Raw genomic sequence first — 22,857 nt, 5'->3', positions numbered from 1 at the left:
AACTTACCATTCTCATCCTGTGCATTAGTGGCTAGACATAAACCTGAGGGCCCATTGCAGCTGGGAGTTTTCATGTTTCACTGATTCATTTTGCTGACCTATGGATGAAACAGAGCCATCACTGAGAAGAAAAAGCATGGCTGGTAGTGTCCAGTTTTTATTAATTCAATATTTACAATAGTCCTCTCTGTGTTTGGAATACTATTAATTGGCAGCTGCAGCCAGATTGTTATTTGAAATTGATTGTCAAATTTGCATTCCAAGTTGGAATCTCTCTGGAGATTTCTCTTTAGAAAATTATTTTGAAGTAGCTGACTCAGCTTCATAATTTAACCCCTCTATGATGGTGAAAAAGGGAGCTGTGCTGTTTTCCAACATGATGGCAGTCATTTCAAATGGTTTCTACCAAGTCTTTTTTTTTTTTTTTAATTTTGTTGTTTGTTGGAAGTTACTAACCATGTTGTAAACCTGCCCAGTTGCTGCAAACTTTTACATTTCTCTGCTTTACTTAAAATAATTGAGCTGTCAGTCCTTTGTTAGAAGTGGTAACCATGCAAGTTCAACTGTTGAAATTTTGTAATGAATTAAGTGTCCCCCTCCCCCCCTTCTGCCCTCCCCACCCCTCCATTTTGTAATGAAAATTCCACTTACAGCTGAAAGAGCAGAGAAATATAAATGAAGCTCTTGGCTTCACCAAATTCTGTGACATTAACACCAAGTGTTGCTTCTCTGCTCTTTTCTCCACTGTAGGCGGTTTTTTCATTGACAGCCCCTATTGCCAGCCTCTGAGCGTCGCGCCACTTATTATTCACTTGGGCCCTCAAGATTTCTTCTCTGACTTCTAGAACCATCAGGTTGTCTGGCTTGAAATGGCAATTTCTGTCTTGGTCTTAAGAGCATTGTGACCCTCTGAGGCTTTCCAGCTTTCAGATACACCACTCTGACACCTTCTTTTGGAAAGCAATGACTGAGCATTTTAAAGAAGAGCAATACTTTATTCAAAGCCACGGTGTCTGTTTTAAAACCTTTCCTTTGGAAACCTAGCAATATCTGTACTTAACCCCTCCTAGCATAGTCTCTTGTCAGGGAGTTTACAGACCAATGTAGAACTTAGACTCAGTGTGTGAGCTGTGCTATCTCCTGACAGTTTTTAAACTTTTGTAGCACATAAATTGGGTAGTTGCATTCCTGACTGCGTCAGTTAGTGCTATTATAATTTCTCAGAATTAGGGGTCCTCCTTGAAGCCATATTCTTTGCATGGGGGCTGGCGCCCAGCCAGGGGTGTGGCCTGCAGCCCGGGTCTCTTCTGGCTGCAGGAGCACCCCCTCTCTTGTGCAAGGTAATTGGTCCAATAGATTCCCAACATACCTCATGCTGACTAGATGCAGTGCATGGTGCGTGCAGCAAGGAGTCCCGAGTCGTTTGTAGTCTTTCTGAAATCGTTAATCTGGGAACAAACCACTTATAGATTTTTCTGCTATTAGCCTTTCCTTCTTTTTTTAAAATTCGGGTGAATGTTTGAAAATCATGAATCAGTCAGTCACCGTTATTAATTGAAGAGCTGGGAATACCTCGTTAATGTATTTTTAAAACTAGTGTTGGACCCTCTGTGTATTTCAGGTTAATACTTTTAAGCAGTTTTCAGCACGTTTATCTCACTTTATTCTCGTTCTCCTCGGACCTCCGTAGCCATATCACTTGTATAAAATAGGCTGAGATCTAGTGACTGTAAGCTGTGGTCTCAGTAAACAAAGGTAAGCTCTTTTATTTTCTGATTAAAGAGAAAAATAACTAAAAGTCAATGAACACAACGTGCATATATGACAATCATACAGGATGTGTTTGATCTCCTAGGTCTTATGTCATCATATTACCTTTAAAATTTTTATGATCTAAATGTAAAATAGTTATTTTCAGCATTTGTTTTAATACCCTTGTAATTACTTTTTATTCAAGAGAGACATTTCACTTTTACGAGTTAAATGTGTATATGTGTGTAGAAACTTATGATATTACATATATGTGAATTACACACCCGGACATGTTTAAATAAAAGAATTTGGTGGTGGGAAGAGTTCACCTAAGAAGACTTTAATGTCAGGGCACCCTTTTGGCCAAAGTGCTAGAATTTCATAAGCAGCAAGACTGGTAACAATGCTGGTAGGATCCATTTATATGTAGCTGTTAAACAAGCAGAGGATCAAAGTGCCAATTTCTCAAGGAGAGAAACTTCTCTGAGAAATGAAAATCTCTGATCTGTGTTGTATGCCCTAATACAACAGCAGCAAGAAGCCATAAAAGAAAAAGCAATAGCAAATGAAAAAAAAAAAAAACACCAAAATATTAAGGTAACTGTGGAAAAATATGTAATTGACTGAGTTAAGCTAACTTTGCAGAACCAACTTTGCAAGACTCAGAATGGTAAATACCCAGTCTGCAGAGACTAAATAGACAATTCATCTGTCTTTTCCAGGTTAGGTAGCTAGATGATTGATTTCCCACCTTACTCAGCCATCATGGAGTTCATTTAAAAGATGTGAGGGTCAGGCCAAATATTTTAGTAAGGGTTTGCTTCATTTAGTGTGTCCCATAAATACATTTCATGTGTGTTAGATGTTCTTTGCTGAGGCCGTATTTGATATATAGAGATTAAAATGAATTTTGTGTTTTATTTGTCTCTAAGTAGCAGTTTTCTTGTTATTACTAACTTTGAAGGTTGCTGGAACAACGTTTTTTCCCCATGCAGTATCTGTATGTACGTCGAATGTGGCTTTGGCATCTATAGAAGGTTGTATGAGGTCTAGCTGACTAGTACTACGTACATTCCAGTCCTCATTGAGCAGCCGAGTGCCCTTACGTGCCGGGTCCTTCTCTGGGTACTAGCGAAACAGAGGCTCTGCCCGGTGAAAACATGCAAGTCTGAGAGTCTCCTTGTTGGTGGAATTGGGCTGATTATAAATCTCCTAGGTTGGGAGACAAATGATGCAGTAGCAGCATCAAAAGATAATTAACTTGGTTAGTAGTTTATTTATAGATTATTTAATATTATAGGCCCTCTGACATCACTGAACTGGCCATCATTTGGAAATTCACTCATTTTAAATATTTCCCTGGCAGTTTTGAGAGCCTGAAACCAACTCTGGTTTACGTTCATGGACCTCTCTCCAAGTAAGTGAATGGAATGAAATGAAGAACAAATATTCCAGTCCTTTTTAAGCAGTTTTTATAGTATAGCAGAGACCAAAGTGGTTGCTTTAAACACTGACCACATTTTTTCGATGACAAGTGATCGTGCTTATAATCAATCATTCATTATAACTTACCTGTTTATTAGATTTTTTTAATAACTGCGGTGGAGGCAAATCTTCAGTAGTGAGTTAGGGGAACGAACTAAGATTTGCAGATGTGCCCCCACCCTTGCACCCAGCAGTTAGATTTCTAGGAATCTAGAGCCCTAGGAACTAGGGACATTAGGAGCAGTTAAAGCTGAAAACCTGCTCTGTGAATGGTCCTCCTGTACCTCCTGCTCAGCACAGGCCAGTGCGTCCTGGGGCGGGGGAGTCTCTCTGAAGTCCTCAGAGCAAGAAAGGTTCTGCTGTATTTGTACTTGCAAGCTATAAGGATCTGATGCCACACAGTGACCGTAGGTTTCTCAGTGTTACTAGGAGGCCTGGAAGGGAGATAGGTGGTAACTGAATAACAACCACAACGTCAGGAAACTACCTACCGCTGAGATGAGTTTCAGTATTGATGGTTCTCTAGCAGCAATTTACAGAGCACAAGCTAGGACTTCTTATGTAAGAATAAGTCTCTTTCCCTTCCTCATCCCATCTTCCAGAAAGACCGTTTTAAGTCAAGAATTCAAGTTGAGTTAGTTGTAAGAATAGATATCCTTTCCCACATTATCATTTTAGGTAGGAGCTAACAGCTTCCATTGATACTTGATGCAGTGATCTTTGGAGATTTTAAAAAATAGCTCCATAGTGCAAATTAGGTTATGTAAGCTTTACAGCACAGCTAGAAATAGGGAATAGAAATCATGTGGGAATCTGGGCCAAAGTATTTCTCTCCCTCCAGCAAATTCCTGTGGGGCTTGGGGATTAGATGACTTAATACACGTAGAGTGCTTGGAATAGTACCTGGTGCACAGTAGGTACTCCGTAAATGTTGACGGTTCCTACCATGGTTGGCTGAAGGGACAGAAGGTATGTGAGGGAGGCAGCAAGACTGTGCTGGTGGGTAGCGGAGAAGTGAGCACATGGCCTGCTTGGGGGGGTGGGGGGGAGCTGCATTGGTTCCTTGGTATTTGCAGGCTGGGGGTGCTCCCACACTTTGAGAGAGGACCCCTAAACAGGAAGGATAAAGCAACACTTAGAGAGGTAGTGTGGGGAGGTCGCTGCAGATCCCCGCTGACTGAAAATGCACGTGTTTCTGCTGTGGTGGACTCACTGGCCGGTCTGCTGCCAGGGGGCCATATGTACTCGCTTGGGCATTTAAGTGTGCTTGGAACTTCAGAACGGCTGAGCTTAGAATATCAGCCTGCTGATTCCAACTTTCCTCCCAGTGCATTAATAAGAAAAAAAGAGGTGTGTGATTACAGCTAGCCGTGGAATCCAACATCCAGAGCTCACCAGTGTTTGGCAGGTAGAAAGCAAGTTATTATAAACCACGGGAAGAGAAGTCTGGGTGGCATGCTTAGAGGGCCGCTGACTCCCATGCGTCTCTTTGTAGCATTCCTGCAGCTTCTCTCTCCTGGTATGCTTCAACGCTTTGGGACACATCGGCACTCATCCACACAGGAGGCTTCCCCTGCGTGTTAATCTTAGAAAAAACTCATCTGCCTGTCCATCCATCTCTTTCTCTTTTCAGTAAAAGGAAAAATGGGTAGATGGTGAGCCGGTGCCGTTGGTTGAACATACAGCTTGCTGTCTCTTTCTGCGCAGGTGCAGGCATCCCTGTCTGTTGGCAGGTGGTATGCTAGGTGGGGATTCCAGATTCAGTTCTCTCTCTTTTTTTTTTTTTTTTAGGTTGAATTCTGTAGCGCTCTAAGTTTATAAAACTGTAGACAGGGACTGAGCATTACCTTTAAAGGCAAATAAGATGGATTGGCGTGATAGTCAAGAGGCTTTTTTTTTTTCTTCTTTTAATGGTACCAACGGTCTGTCTTTATTGTTTGCAACGGGAAGTGAAAAGAAGAGGGGACACAACAGCCCCAGCTCCAGGGGAAACTCCAAAGACCTTACTCTCTTCACTGTAGCCCCAAAGCAAGAGGCTTTTCTTAAATCCAAGAGATATTTGTATAAATAATGTCCTGGCAGAAGTCACCCCATTCCACAGCTGTGGCTGTTTGGTGGAATCTTTGCCTCATTGAACCAAGGTTGAGGGAGGGCCTTTCTCCCCCCGCCCCCCGCTTTGACCAGTCAGTTTTAACATCTTAATTCCTTGGTCCTTCTAAGGAGGGTCTTTGTCTTTCTTGGCAGAACTTAGCCATTCTGCGAACTGTGCTGCCTTTGCTGGGGGGCTTCGTGGAGATTGCCGCCATCTGCCTGGGCAGCTTAAGGGAGACTGGGTAGCGTGTCCCAGCCGGAGATGTATGCTCGTACCTCTCCTGCTGCTTCTGGTCCACAGGACGTAACATTAGCCTGGCTGCTGTGCAGACATTCTCTTAGCACTGCCTCGGGGCCCAGTCTCTCAGCCTTGGTGTGGCTTCGAAGACCTACCTGGATCCTCTGTGAGGTTGGGATGAGTGGTCTCTGCATTTACCTGTCAGCTAAATGTTTTCAGGTGATGAAGTCAATAGTAGCCTTCAGTTTAAGTTATTTTGGGCTGTGGGCAGCAGTAGATTGAAGGAACAGAAGAAAGAAAAGGAAGAAATGCTCAAATCGCTCTCTTGTTTGGGCCAGGCACTCGGACATTCTTCTCGAACAACCTTCTCAGGTGGAATCTTATTTTACAAGAGAAGAGACTGAGGCTCAGAGTTAAGCACTAGAGCTAGGGATGAAACCCCACTCTGTTCGATGCCAAAGCCTCTTTCCACCACACCATGCACGCTGTGCGTGCCGTGTGGCTGAAGGGGAGGGGAGCGCCGTGTGGCAGGAAGGACGTGTGCAGGCAGTGGGCTGGGCCAAACGGGGCCTCCGGGTCACAGGCTCCTGTGCTGGAAGCCAGGCTCTCTGACTTGAAGTTGTTCTGGACCAGATATCCTGGCCTTTTAAAAATAGGGCTCTTTTTTATTGGACCAGTTGGGTAAGTTGTTGAACAAACCGGAAAGACAGGCTAGAAGATGCAAGTAAGGTGTGGCTGCATAAACAAAGGAAGCGCTTATATTTCAAGCTTGTTTTTCTGTTTGAATATCAATGAGAACTTGAGGTCTGTGTCTGCATTCAGCTAATGCTTTCTGAGGCGACGCTCTGCCTGGCCTGAGACTGGTGATGGGGATGCCTTAGAAGATTTGAGCCAGACCCTAAAGCCTGGCGAGCTTTTGACTCACGGGGTAAAAAGAAGAGAGGGTTCTGGAGGGCCGGCAGCCCAGGTTTGGGGTGTGCTGGGGGGCTGTCCCCGTGCTAAGCACAGCTGGGGGAGTGGCAGGTGGCGGGGGCCTGTTCTGATCAGCAGGACTTCCCCCGGACGAGGCTTCAGGACAGGCTGCCAGCCTGGAGGCAGCAGGCAGCCCCCTAGGCTTGGCGGTGCTTGGTGAGCCCCTCTGGGGTGGCTTGGAGGTCTGAGCCACTCTGCTGCTCCTGTCTGCGTCTCCCGCTGCCGCACACCAGGCCGCAGGCTCCTTGGCCGATGATGGCCTCCTGGCTCTCTGCCTGAGGGATGGAGGCTGAATCCTCTCCAGGGCAGAACGGTCCTCCCTCACCGCAGGGCATGGGCCCTGGCAGTTGGCCGTTTCTCGGCGCCACCTGCCATGATGCTGGCGGGGAGCAGGAACAAGGAACTGTTTTACACCCAGGTTGCCCGAGTTCCAGAACAGTGACTTGTGTGTGAGGAGAGTGAGTACCTGGCACAGCACTGCCTTAGGAGCTGATCTTTCCCAGCGGCCACCCCACGTCCGGCGCTGCCCCTACGGTTTGGACAAGCCACAGCGCGCGCACTGCTGTTCCCACTGCGCAGGCAAGGACGTGGAAGCCCAGACACCTCGCCAAACCACCCAGCTTGTTTGTGGCAAAACACTGTGGCTCCAAATAAGTGAGTTTTTAACCACACAGAAGAAATAACATGGCTGCCACTGTTTTGGAGCTAACAGAAGCCCGTTCTTAGGGATGAGATTTGAATTACACCACAACTGTGGGACCTAGAAATGATCTCCTTTTACAGATGAGGAAATGGAGGCTTAGCCACAGTGACTTCCCACAAATTATACAGCCTGTCACCGGCTGGGCCCCCCAACCTGATAGTGCTCGCTGTGCGCAGCGCTGGTGGTTGGGGTCCCTGCGGGGCACTGCCACCCGCCCCGTTTCCCAAACCGCCTGGCTCCCGGGTCCCCTGCTCGCTGTGATGCATTCCATGGACCTCTCGTCCACGCTTCTGGACTAGATCCTTTGTGGTTTGAAACAAAATAAGCAAAAACCTATGCTCCCCCTCCCTCCCTTCCCCCCGCCCCGCCACGTGGGGAAAAAAGAATCCAGACTTCAGGCTTACTCTTTCTCTGGTTCCTTTGGAGAACTGTTTGTGAGCTCGCTCCCGGGCCAGGGGATTGACTGGTTAGCCTCAGCTCCCTCTGTTTCCATACCGTCTTTTTGCACTGTAACTGAACTCCATAACGAAGTGCAAACCAGTGATTGCTATTGGAGAGACCCCCAAGGGTTGGTGGGGGGTGTGGTGTGCTGTTAGAAGTGTATTTTCTATATTCAGCTTCATCCATGTTTTGGCTGTCGTCTGTCGCCTATCCCTGCCTAGGCCTTCAATGTGTGCTCCATCCAGAGGGGTCACCCTCACAGTGACACATTGCTCAAGTGCTCTGATGCTGGGATCTCGTTGGACCCTTCATAATGGAGATGGTCTCAGAAGTTGCTCAGCTTTTTAACACCCCTCATGTCCTTAGAGGCTACATAAGGGAAATATTGTGGACATCTAGGAGGTGAGAAACCTCTGGAAGGTGGCACCTGGGGAACTCTGGAAAGCTGAAAGCCCCTCAAAATGAGATTCATTGAGGCTGGGGAAGGAGAGGACTTATCCATCAGCAATTTTAAAGGGTTATATTTACTTGTATCTGGCTCCAGAAGGGTAAGGATGGTTATAGGAAGCCAGTTGGGCAATTTGGGCTAATGTGTGCCTCCCAGATGACAGAGCTGCCCTGGGAGATTAGGTGTGGTGAGAAATGAGGCCTATGGTACCAGGAATGTTTAAGCAAGCTAACTGTTAGCATAGTGCAGAGGAATTTCTTCCATGGGATATCAAGTTTGGATGGAACACTGATGTGTTTGGGGACACTGCCAAGACCACTTCTCCCCTCTTGGGCATATGGATTCATTGGGAAACCTTCACTGTCACCTGCTGCTGTTTACCAGGCTCTGTGGTGACCCCGCAAAAGGAATAGCTGGGAGAAAATGTCAGGATTTTCAGCTTAGACAATGGAGTAGAAGGTGAAACCGCTGACCAAGATGGAGCGCACAGGAAGAGGGAGGGGGTGCCCAGGGGCTTGAACAGATCAGAGCCGTCTTCTGTGGTTGGGAAAAACTCTGGCAGGCCTTCCCCTCAGTGCGGGGGCCAGGCCTGTGAGGAGGCTGAGGACCTGGGCGGTTCTGACTGGGGTGGCAGAGTCTTCCCCCTGAGACGGGCACCCGAGCTGGATGGGAGTCTGCCAGGAGGGTCGTGAGGAGAGCTCTCAAGCAGGGGGTGGGAGGGGGGCGGCAGCGCATGGTGTGCACAGAAAGGGCGTGGCCTTCTGGAGCGGCATGGTTACTTGCTGACAGGAACTGGGATGGTTAGAAGGGTGAAGTGGCAGATGGGATGTGTAATTTGGAGTCACGTGGGGGAAGACCCTGGGTCCTGTGCCCTTTGGTGATTATCCTCTTCCAAAATGGTGAGCGAATTCTGGAGGGTTGATCTGGACAGTTGGATGGGGAAGGACTGGAGGCGGGAGACAGGGGCTGCCACAGATAGAAGAATGGGGTCTCTTCAAATAAGCCAGGCTCCTCGCCTGGACCGAGCGAGAGGGTGGACCTGATGGCTCCCAGCGGGGGATCTGCCCGAGCACTTCTCCTGGGCCTCTGTTCAGTAGGTCACTGAGAGGACAGTGGTACTTGGGGCCAAGATGGGGAAGGTGGGGGAGGGAGGAAGGTGCTGGCAGGGCAGGAAGGGTGATGGGAGAGGGTAGCGGTGTGGCAAGGACATCTCCTTTGGGCTGGGAAATGGGAGTTTGGTGGGCCCAAGTACTCATTGGTGTGAGGTGTGAACCCTCTTGTGCTCTCTGGGAAGCATCTCTTTGGCAGTGGATGGAGAGGTTTGCAGGCTGGTCAGTCAGCATCTTATCCTTTTCCTGAGTTTCTGAACGTCTGCTCTGCTGGGTTCGCCAAAGGGAGTGACGAGTACTGGGTGTTCATTCGTACAGCGGCCTTCTGTTTTTTTTAAAAAGTAATGCTTTGGTTTCTTTACCTGGGCAAGATCCAGGGCTCACTGGATTCAACATCTATAGAACATGGTCTTTAGCTAGTGGGAAGTTGCAGACTGACTTTACGGAGGACTTTAAAAGGGGGAAAACACCATGTAAGATTTTGGTGTCTAGCTCAGGACAGGTGGCTCGCAGAACTGAGGAGTCAGGGTGGCTTTCTGCACCTCTGTTGTTTCTGTAGTTCTGCTGGGGATTAAGGCTAAAGAGGCAGCTACAGTTTTGAACCTTCGGGTCAGAGCTATGAAAGGTTACAGGTGCCCTGAGACACGGATTCCCTTCAGCCTTTGGGGTGGCCAGGACCCCAGGGCCAAGTGTGTTTAGCTACAAGCGGCGTTGGCTTTTTATCCCAGCGGGCCACCTTAGTATCGCCTGTGTGTGTCATAAGGCGGAAATGTGTGGGAGCACTGCCTTAGCCCTGGTGTTGGCAACTTTCTGGAAAGGGCCAGACCACCTTTCAGGCTCCGTGGACCATTCGCTCTCATGGCTACTTTGCTTGGCTGTGGGAGCAACAAGAGTGGCCAGAGACAGTGCATAAACACAGCATGGCTGTGGTCCAACAAACTTTAAAAAAACAAAAAACAAGAAACCCAACAGATAGTGGGCCGTATTTTGCCAACCCGTCTTAGATTGTAGAGACTGCTCACCCCTTGGCTTATTCATGATTGGAAACTTCCATCTGCTGCCTGGACCATCCATCTTCCCACAAGGGCTTCCTGAGAGCATCTGTCCTATGTGAGCGCTGAGGAGCAAGGGGCGGTCCTGGCCCGTAAGGACCACAGGTTTGTGTGTGTGTGTGTGTGTGCGCACGCGCGCGCACGGGGGGCAGGTAATGCATTGACAGGTGAGAGCAAAATATAGAGCAGAATGGGGCTTGGGAAGTCCAGGGTGACAGGGGCTCAGGGTGAACCAGGAGAGCCATAGGAAGGGAGCTGCTCTGGAGAGGAGAGGGAGAGTGTGTGGAACACCGGGGACCGTGCAGTCCCACAGGTGCGTTGCGCCCGGCCTGGGAAGGGCCCTGAGTGCCAGGCCAAAGAGGGTGGACCTCATTCTCTGGGTGCTGGGAGCCAGTGAGGGGTTGTGTTCAGGACGGTAAACTGATCACAGATGCATTTTAGAAACATCACTCTAGTTTTGGAAGACCAGATCTGTGGTTACAAACGGTATCGGTTTTTTCTGGGCTTTTTAGGCAAGATTTTGGTTAGAGTTGGTATTCAAGTGGGAAGGAGAGGTCCAGAGAGTTGGTGTTTCTGGCCATTGGCTTTAGGGGGCAGGGAGCACACTCTTGAACTTGGCAGGGCTTGATAAAATTCTCCACGTCCAGGCCTTTTCTCTCTTGCTGTCCTAAAGAACATTTAAGAGGGCAAGACAAACATTCGGTCTCAAGCCAGAATTAGATATTGGCCTGGGGCCTTGGTGTGTGAGGGTAAAAATGAGCTCCCCCTCACTTCAGAATTGAGTTCGTGGCAGGAGAGCTTCACGCAGTGGACTCCCTTCCTGTCTGCATGCAGCCAGCCCACAGAACAGGCCTTCAGAGAAGCACAGACGATGGTCGGGACTCTCAAGAAGCCTACTAACTACTGAGGCAAGATGTGTGTCACAGGCTAAAGCCAACCCTGCTCGGGGGCGTCACAAACTGCCTGGGGCCGGGCCTTCCGTTGGGTACAGGGAAGATTGAGGTGAGTCACTCATGGTGCCTGCCCCAAGGTGCTCGATGTAGTTGGGGCAATGAAAACAACTGTAAATGTACATAGTGCTTTCTACTCTCCAGATCTGCGGTCCGTGTCCGCTCCGCCCCCCCCTCCCCCCCGCCGCGGTTTCTGGGCAGGTGAGGGGAGCAGCTGTATCTGGAGCACTGGTGAGGCGCTAGGGCCGGGGGCTGGGAGCTGCCCTCGTCGTCCTCCGGTGAGGAGGGGGCTGTGTGCCTTGTGTGCAGTGACAGGAGCTGCCGGGCCTGCGCTCGTGCCATCTCCCCGAGCCCGCAGCAGGCCTTTGGCAGCAGGTGCGGCGCCCACGCAGCTCAGAGAGGAGGAGGCGCCCGCCTGAGGCCCCGCAGCTGGGGGGCGTGGCGCCAGCGCCGGACGTCCGGGAGGCGCTTTGCGCGTGTTCTGCCCGCACGCTGGTCCTCCGGAGACCCAGTCAGGAGGCGAGGGGTTGGGTGCTGCCCTGGGCAGGTGGGCCTGGCCCCCGGGGGAGGACTCAGGAGGGTGGTAGGAGGTGGTGAAAACCTAGGGAACACTTGCGCGCTGCGTACGGAGGGAAGCGGTCTCGTCATTGCTGGGAACCCGGTGAGGGTTACGGAAGGAAGGCCCGTTGGATGCCAGCCGGGGCTCGTCAGGCTCCCTTTCGTGGAGGGCGTGCCCCTCGGACTTGGGTCCCTGGTCTTGTCTCTTTTGGGGCTTGGGGAGAGGGGGCTCTCATGTTCTGATAGTAGGTGGGTAACTTTTCTGAGGAGCACTTGTGTTTCCCAGATGCATTTCCGGGCTCATGGAAGGGAAAGGACGAAGGTGGGCCTGGCTGCGATGGAGCTGTGGCCTTTCCTCAGGCAGCTCAGGCCTCAGAGGGAGGCTCCTGTCGGGCACCACAGTCCCCTCTGGGGCTGGAGCCTGGCCCAGGCCCTTGCCCTCTCCTAGCCCACGAGCATAGGCTTGATGCCATTTTCCTGCTTAGGGACACAGATGGTCAGAAGGCTTTTCTTTTTTTGGACTCTAACCTAAATATTTCTGCTGCTTGTAAAGTCAAGATTTTTTTTGTTGTTGCTCATGGAAATTCAGAGTAGGGACAGGAGTTTTCGATCGCTCAGAAGACCCTTCAGGAGGTTCCTTCTCCACCTGTGATTTATTAAGTTGCATTCTAAGTGTCCAGCCTCTTTTCCCCTCTTCTCTGGGCTGAGGGCTTAGGCGTTTTGGTTTGGTGTGTCAGTGGCAAGATACGTTGCTCCAGGCGGGCTCCTTCCTTGATCTGTGTCACTGTGTTGGCCTCCCGGAGTACATCCTCTGTGGCCCTGAGCCCTGGGGTCGGGAGGACACCCACACGAGCTGTGGCTGGAATTCCGCCGGGCCGGCAAGCCCCGATTCCCCAAACACCTCTCCACTGTCGAGTCAGAAGTGCTGCCGTTAGATGCATCCCCTTCCCTGACCAGGAGGGCATCTCGCGCTCAGGCGGGGTTCGCACTGCACCCCTCCTTCGTCTAGGGAACACCCAGGGCTGCCTACTCCCTCTCTCGCTTCCCGCAGTGGCTTCTCAGCGGTGGGGCCTGCCAGGTCTTGCTCCCTTGTGTCTAGAAACTCAGCTGGGGAGACTAATTACAGGCAACGTCAAGGCCCCGCACTCCAGGGCCTTATTTTCAGCACCTCCCAGGAATCCCAGGCGGCTCTGGCTGTCTTGTGTGCCGTCTCCCACCCTCAGGGGCACTTCCTTCCCAGGGGCTTAAGGAAGCAGAGTGAATGCTTACTTGAGGTGGGAGTCCTCTGCCTTTGTCCCTCTTGTCTTCTGGTGAGCTTCTAAGTGAGGCATGAGCCGCCTTCACTGGGCAGATTTCATCTACTTCAGGCCTTAGCAGTGCTTACCTTGCTTTACCCCGAAGTGTCTCGGAGCTCAGGCCTTTTACCAGGGAGCAGTCTGCTGGCCTAAGTGGCCGGTGGGGGCCCAGCCACACCTTCAGGAGCACAGGAGAGGCCGGTGTCCCAAGGTAGCCCTAATTAGGGGGAGGGCACTTCTAGGAGCGGTGAGGCTGATGGGCCGGCTCAGCCCGTCGGCTCCACAGCCCCACACCCTGCTCTGCGTGCCGTGTCGCACTGGCAGCGAGGGGCCTGTCGGACTCGTCACCCGCTCGAAGCAGAGTGGGCAGGGTGGCGTGGTGTGGGGAGGCGGCAGCTAGTTCCGAACTGAAGCCCAGGGCTGTTCAAGAAGGGGCTTCCCTCATAAAGGAGTAAGGTGGCCCTGCTCAGCCTCAGCCCCGGGGTGGGGAGTTCAGGAGGCATGGAGAAGGCCGAGTGTAGTTGTGGGTAAAAAACCTTTCTTTCCCCACTGCACGGTTACGCACATGACATTGGACTCCTGGCTGTAGCTTACTCTCAACTCTGGTCTGGTGATGGCCCAGGTAGTTTTTAGATACCAATTTAAAATGCCTATCTACTGTTTTTTCTGAATACGCAAGTGTAAATAGTATAATTTGCAGTGCAAAGTCCTTGGCAATAACTTTATGTTGTGTATGATGTTGAAAAACATTGGCAAACTCGACCACCACGGACTGTCCTTCCCCTCTGGGGCAATGATGACACGTAGGACTCTGAACTTTAAACCTCCGGCGTGGTTGAAGCAGCAGCCTGCATGTGTGGACTGTCACCAGTGCCTCGCCCAGAGATGCCTGGCCTTCGTCCCAAGGGACTCTCTGCCACCCCAGCGCCCACACTGTGGCTCCTTCGCACCGACTGTCGGACTCTGCCGTAGACTCACCCTCTCGTCTGGCTGCTGCCGTTTGTCTGTAATGCCCTGACATGTTGCATTCTCCCCATTTGGATGAATACAAAATAAAGGCTTCTGTCTTAAAAGCAGTGGACCCACTCTGGTTAAACGAAGGCTGTCACTTGGATGAAATGGTCAAGTGCAGGACCATTTTCCTGGCCCTTACAACTCTCTGCTAACTCTTCTTTGCTAATGGTGCAAAGAGTTTACTGGACCTGAAACTTTAACCTGGCACCCTGACCTAGTGAGCTGGGGAGTTGTGGGTGCCGAGCGAGGGCCGAATTCTAAACTGTAGAACTCACTGGGTGCTTTGCACGCATCTCACTCTTCCTGCTCACACCTGTTCCCTAGGGCTGGCAGTACCCACACAGGACAGATCAGGACACTAAGGCTCACAGGTAAAAGTACAGAACTTCTAAATGGCAGCAACCATCTGTATCCAAAGCTGAAGCTCTTCCCCCTTGTGAGGGTCCTGCCGTGGAGCTGCCCCAGTAACGCGGAGCCGGGGGACAGAGAAGGCAAAGAGCCAGGCCAGGGCCTGCTGCTGCCCTCCAGGTAAGTGCAACCACTGGCTGGACAAGGCACCGGGCGTCCCTGCTTCCCTTTGGCACTCAGGGCCCACCTTCTCCCTGCCCGCCACTGAAGTGGGATTCACCAGCACGCTGCCGTTCCCCGTGCGATTCAGAGCAGACGGGGTGGCAGCTCTCCTGGGAGCCTGAGGAAGATGCCTCCTCCCTGCTGGGACTTATCAGCAAGGCTCTGGTGATCAGAGGCTCTTGGGTTCAATGGGGCCTGCTGGCCAGTCCGCCCAGCCCGTCGTGTGCTTCCACTGACCTTTCCAGCGGCCCCGACAGACCACAGCCTGGGAGGAAATGTGGAGGGGGTCAGAACCAGGATCGGAGTTTTCCAGCACAAAGCCTCATGCTCTTTGCTTTTTCCGCCGTGGTTCCTGCCAACTACCCACCTTTCCCTCCCTCCCTCCTCAGCCAGGCTTCCTAAACATCTACACTGGCCTGTCTCTGCTTCCTCCCCTCCCTCCCCTCAGCTGACCGCACCCCACCCACCTCGGAGTCTGCTCCTGCCCTGGGCACCAGCAACCTCCCCGTCACCGTCACCGAATCCAGTGAGCCTTCTCTCGTCCTGCCCTCACTGCTGACTGACGAGCTCCTTTTCCTCCCGGTGACCACAGCCTTACTCTGTGGCCGCCCTTTCTCCTCGAACAGCACTTCGCAGGCCTGCAGCCAGCCCTTGCTCACTCTGTACGCTCTCCTGGCTTCGCCTCCCCTGCCAGGGTAGGCCTTCACAACTAGTGCTGACCGCCCCACCCAGGGCTGGGAGACCTTTTTGGTCGTGACAACGGGTGGCGGGGGGGAGGAGTGCTGCCAACCAGCTGGAAGGGCAGGACAGCGCCCCACACCAGAGCACGAGCAGTACCGCTGAGGTTCCGAAACACTGTGGTAGCGCCGCCCGCGCAAGTCCCAAGCGTCTGTGGGCTCTGGCCGCCTTCCAGCGGTGTTTCCCGGGCTCTCCCTGGGTGTCTCCCCCCTTTCTGTGTCTCCCCCCTTTCTCTCACCAAGTTTCCGTGACTCTCCAGGAACTGTCTCCAATCTGGCCTATCTTACCACCTCTCTTTAGACTCTAAATCTCTCCTCCAACTTTTCTTTCTAAAGGACTGACTGGACACTTAAATTTTTTAAGCAAGTTGGCTTAAAACTCTCCAGTCAAGTTCCCTTGACCTTCAGACTGCTTGGCCTGGGTGGCCTCACCCTCATTATCCAGTCTCTTTCCCCCGGCCCCATCAGACCATGGTGCTAACTACCAACTGTTCGTTCCAGCTAAATGTTGCCTCTCTCTCCAGCAAACCCCCTAGTCAGCAGTGCAGAAAAACCGTCCCTGCTGCTTCATCTCTCTTGCCATTACACATCCCTCCCTGTCCCCACAGGGCGCCGTACACCTGTCCCAGCACTCAAGTGTTTTCAGTCTGGGTCTTAACACCACTAGGGGACCTCCCTGCAGCAGGGCCCATAGGAGTCCCCTGAGGCCTGCTGTGCCCAGGCTGACCAGCATATGGACTCCCTTCTCCTTTCCCAGCTGCGACATGAGGATTTCTGCGGCATCCCTGCACTCCCGAACACTAGGACCCTTGGGATTGGAAAACCTAGGGCAAGCTGGCCTTTCTGGATTCCCGCCCCAGCTGGCCAGGAACGTGGACCCCAGAAATCGGTTCTCCAGCTCGTGAATGGCAAAGGGATCCCAGATGCGCTCTGGAGCCGCTATCCTGGCTGCTGTCACGCACCTGCCATGGCCCAGGCCCCTCCGGGCACTCGCCTGGCTTCGGTGCAGTGGACAGCAGACCGGGCAGGGGCTTCACTCACCGCCTTCCCTCCTTTGCGGCCTGCATCTCAGCCCGTTTCCATCCGAGGCCGGGTGTAGAAGGGGTCCCGGAGGGCAGGTCACATGGGGAGAACCACAGGGTTGGGGAGACTGCTCTTCTTCCTGCTGCAGAGAAGGGGCGAGGTGGTAAAGAGGGCCCTACGGGGCAGGGCGCAGGAGGACCCCCCCCCGGGGAGTAGGAAGGAGCTTCTGCGAGAGGTCGTCCCTGCCGCCTCTCTCCCTGAAAGTTTCAGCAGAGCAGACCCGGATCCCAGCTGCTTCTCCCGCACTTTCACATTTTAGGCCTGGAATTCCACCTCCTGTCTCTGCCTGGTGAGGTGCTTTCATCTTGCAAGGTCCTACTACACCCCTACCTCCTGTAGGACTTCCCTAACACCCCACTTCACAAGCAGCGCCTCACCCTGTCGCTGCGGCCCTCCATCTCGCAGCAGGGGTTCCGTGCTGGCCATGGCGGCGCAGGGCGTCAGCCTCACGGAGGCGCAGCTGGTCCCGCCGCACCCCGCAAAGCCGGCAGCCCGGAGCCGCTGGGCGCAGGCGGGCGGGGGGTGCCCGGTGCCTGAGCGCATACGTGTCTGCCAGCACGCAGGCTGCCCTTCTCAGAGTGTGCATGCGAGCGGGGAGACGGGGCAGGAGCGCGTAATGATGAAACCGGTTTCTACAAAGTGATGCTCTTTGTACCAAAATATTTAATGAATATGCTGTTAAAATAAAACCAACCAAAGGAATAGTAATACAATTTTACTGGTTTATATTTCAATTCATAAAGTTGACACAATGGAACTACCCTAGCACAATGTCCACGCACCTAGTTTTAGATGGGCTTACAGCTGTTTCGGTAACTGAACAAGAAAGACACAAAGCGGTGGAGGGTGTGGTGGGGGGGGGGGGGTTGCCGCTTGTCACCTCCCTTATCACAGATGACCTCAGCAAGCGCTAGGCCAGCCACCGGGAAAAGAGATACAAAACAAGCCAAGTATCTTTATACGCAGACCAGTGCCTCTTAGAATAGCTCCTGCGCGCAGACACGAGACCCCCGGCGCCAGCCTGTCAGCATACCGCTATATAAATTAAAAGACTAGGTTATTTATTTTATTTTATTTTTTTAAAGGTGCTAAAACCTCCATTCCATAGTTTTGAAGTGAGAACCTGCAGTCCATCTGAACAGCGAGGTCTGCACCCAGCCACACTCTGGGGAGGGACACGGGCCGGCAGGACGGGGCCTCGGCACGCTCATCCCGCACATGCGTTTACACAAACACACACACACAGTGCAGTGTCTTTCTCGCTTGTATGACCTGTTGTGCAAAAACACTAGGAACCTTTTAGTGAGGGAACATTTCCCAGCTCTTGTGAGGGCAGGGAAGAAGGGGAACCCAACAAACCCGGAGTGAGATCAAGTGCCCAGATATCCACATAATTACCTTGTGCAGATGAGTCTTAGTCTGGGATTTAAACACTGTCAGTTGGGCGCACTGGGAAAAGATATTTATATATATATATATACACACACACACACGACACATGAAGCAAAATAAGATTTGTCCATGTTATGATTAATCCTGTCTCACGTCAGTCAAGTCACCCAGCCCAGCCCCGTGAAGTTTTGGCAGCTAACACTAAAGAACAACAGGAACTACGAGAGTTGCATAGAATTGATCAGAAACGTGAATAATGCCAAACCCAAAACCTGTGCATCGTGTAGTTTAACAAAACTAGGTGGCTGCGACTACAATCAGGAAACCCTCCTATTGAAAACGAAGTGCTTCTCCATGTCTACCTGGAGGACCCTATGCTGGCACTGAAGTAGAGAAGAACTGAGTTACTGATCCCCTGGCACCCCCCCGGCAATACATATAATATGTATATTAAAAAAAAAAAGATTAAAGGTTTAGAAAAAAACCAAAAGCCTGAAGGATCCCCAACTCTGACAATGTCAACTCAGTCCTTGGGCTGGGTGAGGTTGTGACCCCCACCAGGGAGAGAGGCCTGGCTGCTCACACCGAGGATGGTTTCCCAGAGCGCGTCCAGAGCGTCATACAGCCAGCAGGCCTGTTAGCATCAGTAGTTAGGGGAGCCTTACCCCAGAGGCTGCCTGCTTCACGAGCTCTGGTCCAATGACCTACCAACATGCTTCTACGGATCTGACTTAGATACATCCTGGTCCTGGGACACGTCACAGAATCACACATCTGGCCAAAGAAGGCAACAAAAGGTGTCGTGTTTTCTGAAGGTGTCTGGAGGCAGCCGCTTCACTCAGCAAGTCTCTTTCCCTTGAACCCCCGTTGCTGTCTTTATGGAGCTCAGTGTTCGGTTAAACCACGTCTTCTTGGCAGCCTGTACCTCATTTAGGGCAAGGCCTAAATGGTGCTCCAAGTCCTGCAAGAGGAACAATGTACATGAGCGTGCTGGGCTCCAGTGTGAATGGTGTTGCCTCCCCAGAGCTGAGTCAACACAAGACTTCAGCCTATTTACTCTTGAGAGGCCTCTGGAAACTCCCCAGTTTCCAACTGGCATAGAAGTATCTAGAATCCCTAGAGTTCTGGGATCTTTCCTAGTGAAGACCTCTTCATTTCTTGCCTAGTCTATTTATTAAAACAACCTCCTAACTGAGCACCTCCCTCTCCTGTCCACCTATTACACACCAGACAGACAGGACTAGCACTCCAGTTAAGACCATGTCATTAACTTCCAGCAAAGACCTTTAAAGTCTAGACTCCCAGGCAAGGCATTTGAGGGGTTTCATGATCTGGACCCAGAGACTGTCTGCCAGCTCAGTACCCACCTCCACCCCTAACTTCCTGACACTCCTTCTTGGGCAGGCCCACTCCTCCCTCTGCTGCTCAGCATGCCGCTCCCTCCACCAGGAATGCTCACTGTTCTTTCGCTTCTGCAGCTGCAACCCTTGTTCATTCTTTGACCACAGCTCACATACTGCTGCCTTGGTGGTGCTTTTCCTGATTGTCCTGGACAGTCACACAAGCCAAGTCTTAGCTTTGCAACCCCAGCACCTAGAACAGGGCCTGGCAAAGAGCAGATGCCCAGTGAATGTGTGTGATGTGGGAGACCAGGCCCTAAACTTCAGTCCTTAACTCGGTCCCTTCCACAAACGGGCCCACTTGCGCTTCGTAAGGGTGCTTGTGGAACTGGCCACGCAGGATAAAGATGACCAAAGGAAGCCCCGATTTCTTCATCAGGAATGGAGGCTCAGATCAATCAGGTAACACGTCCAAAGTCACAAAGCTAGTTAAGTGATAGGAGCTGGGACTACGAGGTGGCATTTAGGAAGTCCTCAGACACTGTGCTGCGAGCCCTTTCTGTGCTTTTATCTTATTTAGTCTTCAAAGCGAACTATCAGATAGGGGCCCTTATCACCTCCATTTGCAGATGGGGAACCTGAAGTGTAAGGAGGTCATGCACAGACCCAAGGTCACAGGTTTTGGTGGTGCAGCAGTGATTTCCAAGCATGTCTCCGCTCCACCAAAAAGATTCCAAGCTTGATGGATAATTCTCATTATGAGAAAGTCCAATTCATGACAGGCCAAATACTAATTAAACATCCACTGGTAAATAACAAGCAATGGGCTTCTTCATATAAGGATTATGGTCAAAGTTTAAAAGGGAAAAAACCCCAACCACAGAGACCATTTCTGGGGTCTGCAGCCCACACGGGGCCGGGCGCGGGGCCGGGCAGTTACCTGGATCTTACACTCGGCCTCCACCAACTGCAGCTTGGTCTGCGCCAGCTCCAGTTCCATCTCTCTCAGCTGGTTCTTGAGTGTCTCCTTCTCTTCATCAGTGTCCTCATCTAAAACTTCCTTAGCTGAGCTCATGCCCTTTATGCGACCTTCTTTGTTGAAAAATCCCCGGCAGCGCTCACAGTCATCCACTTTTTGCTGAAAGTGAATGTCAGATGTGAACACGCAAAGAAGAGAAGTGGCCCCGTAGGAAGGTGTGGGCACCTCCTTTTTGGGGAGCCAAGAGGTGGCTTCTGGGTCAAGCACTACAGCTCCCAAAAAACTCTGTTCTCTTTGCAAACTGGCAGATACCCTAGTGGAAAAGCCATGTAGTATCCTACGCTAAAATCAGTAAGAACATTCTTATATCTTTGGTCATCTCACTCCCAAGGAACCTTGGTTAAAAAAATGAAGATGCAGCGACTAAAGATTTATATACAAAGATTTTCACTGCAGAATCAGAGACAGAAAAATAACGAGGGGATAACCTATCCAACCACTGTGAGAAGTTAAATAGATACTGGGCTGTACCTATACAAGGAAGTATGTAGGCAGCCTCTACAAAGTGTTTGAGGAATTTTTCATAACATGGTAAAATGGTTAAATGCTGCGTGAACAAGGACACAAAAATGTCTGTAAAGCATGGTTACAAATATATACCATGTTTCATTAAAATAAGATGTCCCTGACTGGGAGAAACCTCATTTCACATTCCTCTAAGAGAATATTCTGCCAATTAAACCACTTTATTTTAATTTTGAGAGAGAGAGAGGGAGAGACAGAATCCCAAGCAGGCTTCACCCCCAGCATGGAACCCGACATGTGGCTCACCACGGGGCTCGATCTCACGACCGTGAGATCAAGACCTGAGCCCAAATCAGGAGTTGCATGCCTGGACTGAGCCACCCAGGTGCCCCCAGTTAAACCACTTTAAAAGGCCATCAGTTATAAAACTTGTCCCAATTTCAGAGAGGTAAGTGTGGAAAAAAACGCCTATCTTAGAATGAATAGCATTTTATATGTTGAAATAAACACAGAATGAGCACTGAAAGCACACACACCAACGTGTTAATGATGGTGATATTATCTACGGGTAATATAAGGGTTTGTTTTCTTACTCTTATTTTCCAAATTTTCTGCAATAAGCATTGCTAGTTTTATAATCAGATAATAAACTACATTTAAAAAATCGACACTGCTAGTTAAACACTACTTACAATGGAGGCCAGGTGCCATCTTCCTCCAGGTAAAACGGTGATGTGTGTGATTAGGGCCATGAGCACAGAACTTGCTCACCTTCCTGTCCATTGAGCTATTAAATATGTTAGCAAAGTATCTTTCAGTAAGTTACTCATCTTGGAAAAATGTGATGAGTGCTCTAATACAGGTACAGCTTAAAGCAAGCAAGCACTGGGCACCTGGGTGGCTCAGTCGTTGAAGCGTCTGCCTTGGGCTCAGGACGTGACCTCAGGGTGCTGGGATTCAGCCCCACATTGAGGAGCCTGCTTCTCCCTCTGCCCCTCCCCCACTGCTCATGTGCACTCTCTCTCGCTCTCTCAAATAAAATCTTTAAAAAAAATTAAAAAAAAAAAAAGAAAGCACCAAGTTACAAAAGTCCCTGAATTGGCAACAAAAACATTAAAAAATTAAAGCCTTCATTGGATTTGGATCCATTATAGCAGAAGGAATTGAGCTCAGAGGGGGAGCTGAGTGTCCTCATTTTACAGAACGTGCAGAGTGACAAATGACACCACAGGGTCCTGACCTCTGCACCCGATCCGGAGCTAAACTCCGGCTGGCAGGCCTCCTTCACCTGTGGCACTGCAGTGACCACCTGCTCCACTGACATCTGCAAATCCCAGGTCACTTCTTGTTACAGTCACGTCATTCAGAGGATGTTATGTGAGGAAAAGGGCATTTGTATTTTGAGATCTAAAACCAGAGTTCTCGGGTTGCGTCTGCCCTCCCGTCCGGAGGAAACCGGCACGGAGCCAGGCCACGATGGGCCCCTCATCAGGTACTCACAAGCTTCTCTCACTTTTGAAATCGAAGTAAACCACCCCCTCCTGAAATCTGTGGTGCCGAGCAAAAGCACAGCGAACTAGGTGGTACAGAATAGAATCTCTTTGGTAAAGGAAAACTTACCCGGATTTTCTCAATTTCCACTTTATTAGCTGTCTGCTGCTTTTCCAATCTTTCACTCAACTGAGAACAAATCTAAAGAAACAAAGTGACAATCTCTTGAGCAATGTCATCACGTGCAGAACCTGGGCTTGGGAGGAATTCTACAGCAGAAGGCAGAGAGGCCGAGGGGAAGGAAGAGTGGGGGCCGTAGGGGCTGCGGGCGCGCGGGGCAGGAGGTCGGGCAGGAGGACGGGGCAGGAGGACGGGCAGGGGGACAGGCAGGAGGTTGGGCAGGGAGACGGGGCAGGAGGTCGGGCAGGAGGACGGGGCAGGAGGACGAGCAGGACGGGGCAGGAGGATGGGCAGGAGGTCGGGCAGGAGGACGAACAGGACGGGGCAGGAGGACGGGCAGGAGGTCGGGCAGGAGGACGGGCAGGAAGTCGGGCAGGAGGACGGGGCAGGAGGTCGGGCAGGAGGATGGGGCAGGAGGACGGGAAGGAGGTCGGGCAGGAGGACGGGCAGGA

General features: G+C 51.1%; 2 protein-coding genes and 1 long non-coding RNA gene across 13 annotated transcripts in view; 1 reads left to right on the top strand and 2 right to left on the bottom strand.

Annotated features, from left to right (window-relative positions):
• The window catches only part of STRBP (spermatid perinuclear RNA binding protein), a 136,575-nt gene extending 128,974 nt beyond the window's left edge, over nucleotides 1-7,601 (top strand). The window contains exon 18 of the mRNA XM_081803564.1: nucleotides 1,622-7,601. Within this exon, the coding sequence (XP_081659690.1) occupies nucleotides 1,622-1,626 (5 nt within the window). The 3' untranslated portion in view covers nucleotides 1,627-7,601. The remainder of the gene's footprint in view (nucleotides 1-1,621) is intronic.
• A 4,832-nt stretch (nucleotides 7,602-12,433) lies between these two features.
• On the bottom strand, nucleotides 12,434-16,839 carry LOC145717120 (uncharacterized). The gene is made up of 2 exons (XR_014140152.1): nucleotides 16,457-16,839; nucleotides 12,434-12,707 (listed from the first exon to the last, which is right to left on the bottom strand). It is a non-coding gene; the product is annotated as an uncharacterized LOC145717120 (long non-coding RNA).
• A 302-nt stretch (nucleotides 16,840-17,141) lies between these two features.
• Nucleotides 17,142-22,857, bottom strand: part of RABGAP1 (RAB GTPase activating protein 1) — a 162,482-nt gene continuing 156,766 nt past the window's right edge. For 10 of the 11 annotated variants that reach the window (XM_081803545.1, XM_081803539.1, XM_081803542.1 and 7 more), the window contains 3 exons: nucleotides 22,355-22,426; nucleotides 20,171-20,368; nucleotides 17,142-18,851 (listed from right to left, as the gene is read on the bottom strand). In XM_081803545.1, coding sequence (XP_081659671.1) covers nucleotides 18,729-18,851; nucleotides 20,171-20,368; nucleotides 22,355-22,426 — 393 coding nt within the window. In that variant the 3' untranslated portion in view covers nucleotides 17,142-18,728. Of the gene's footprint in view, nucleotides 18,852-19,349; nucleotides 19,496-20,170; nucleotides 20,369-22,354; nucleotides 22,427-22,857 lie in introns of all 11 variants that reach the window. The other variant, XR_014140151.1, reaches the window with a different exon arrangement.

The sequence above is a fragment of the Leptonychotes weddellii genome, chromosome 14, assembly GCF_054177405.1.
Source record: "Leptonychotes weddellii isolate Sample4059 chromosome 14, ASM5417740v2, whole genome shotgun sequence".
Classification (NCBI taxonomy): Eukaryota; Metazoa; Chordata; class Mammalia; order Carnivora; family Phocidae; genus Leptonychotes; species Leptonychotes weddellii.
Note: the sequence above shows the minus strand (reverse complement) of the source record. Positions and strands in the feature narration are given on the sequence as shown.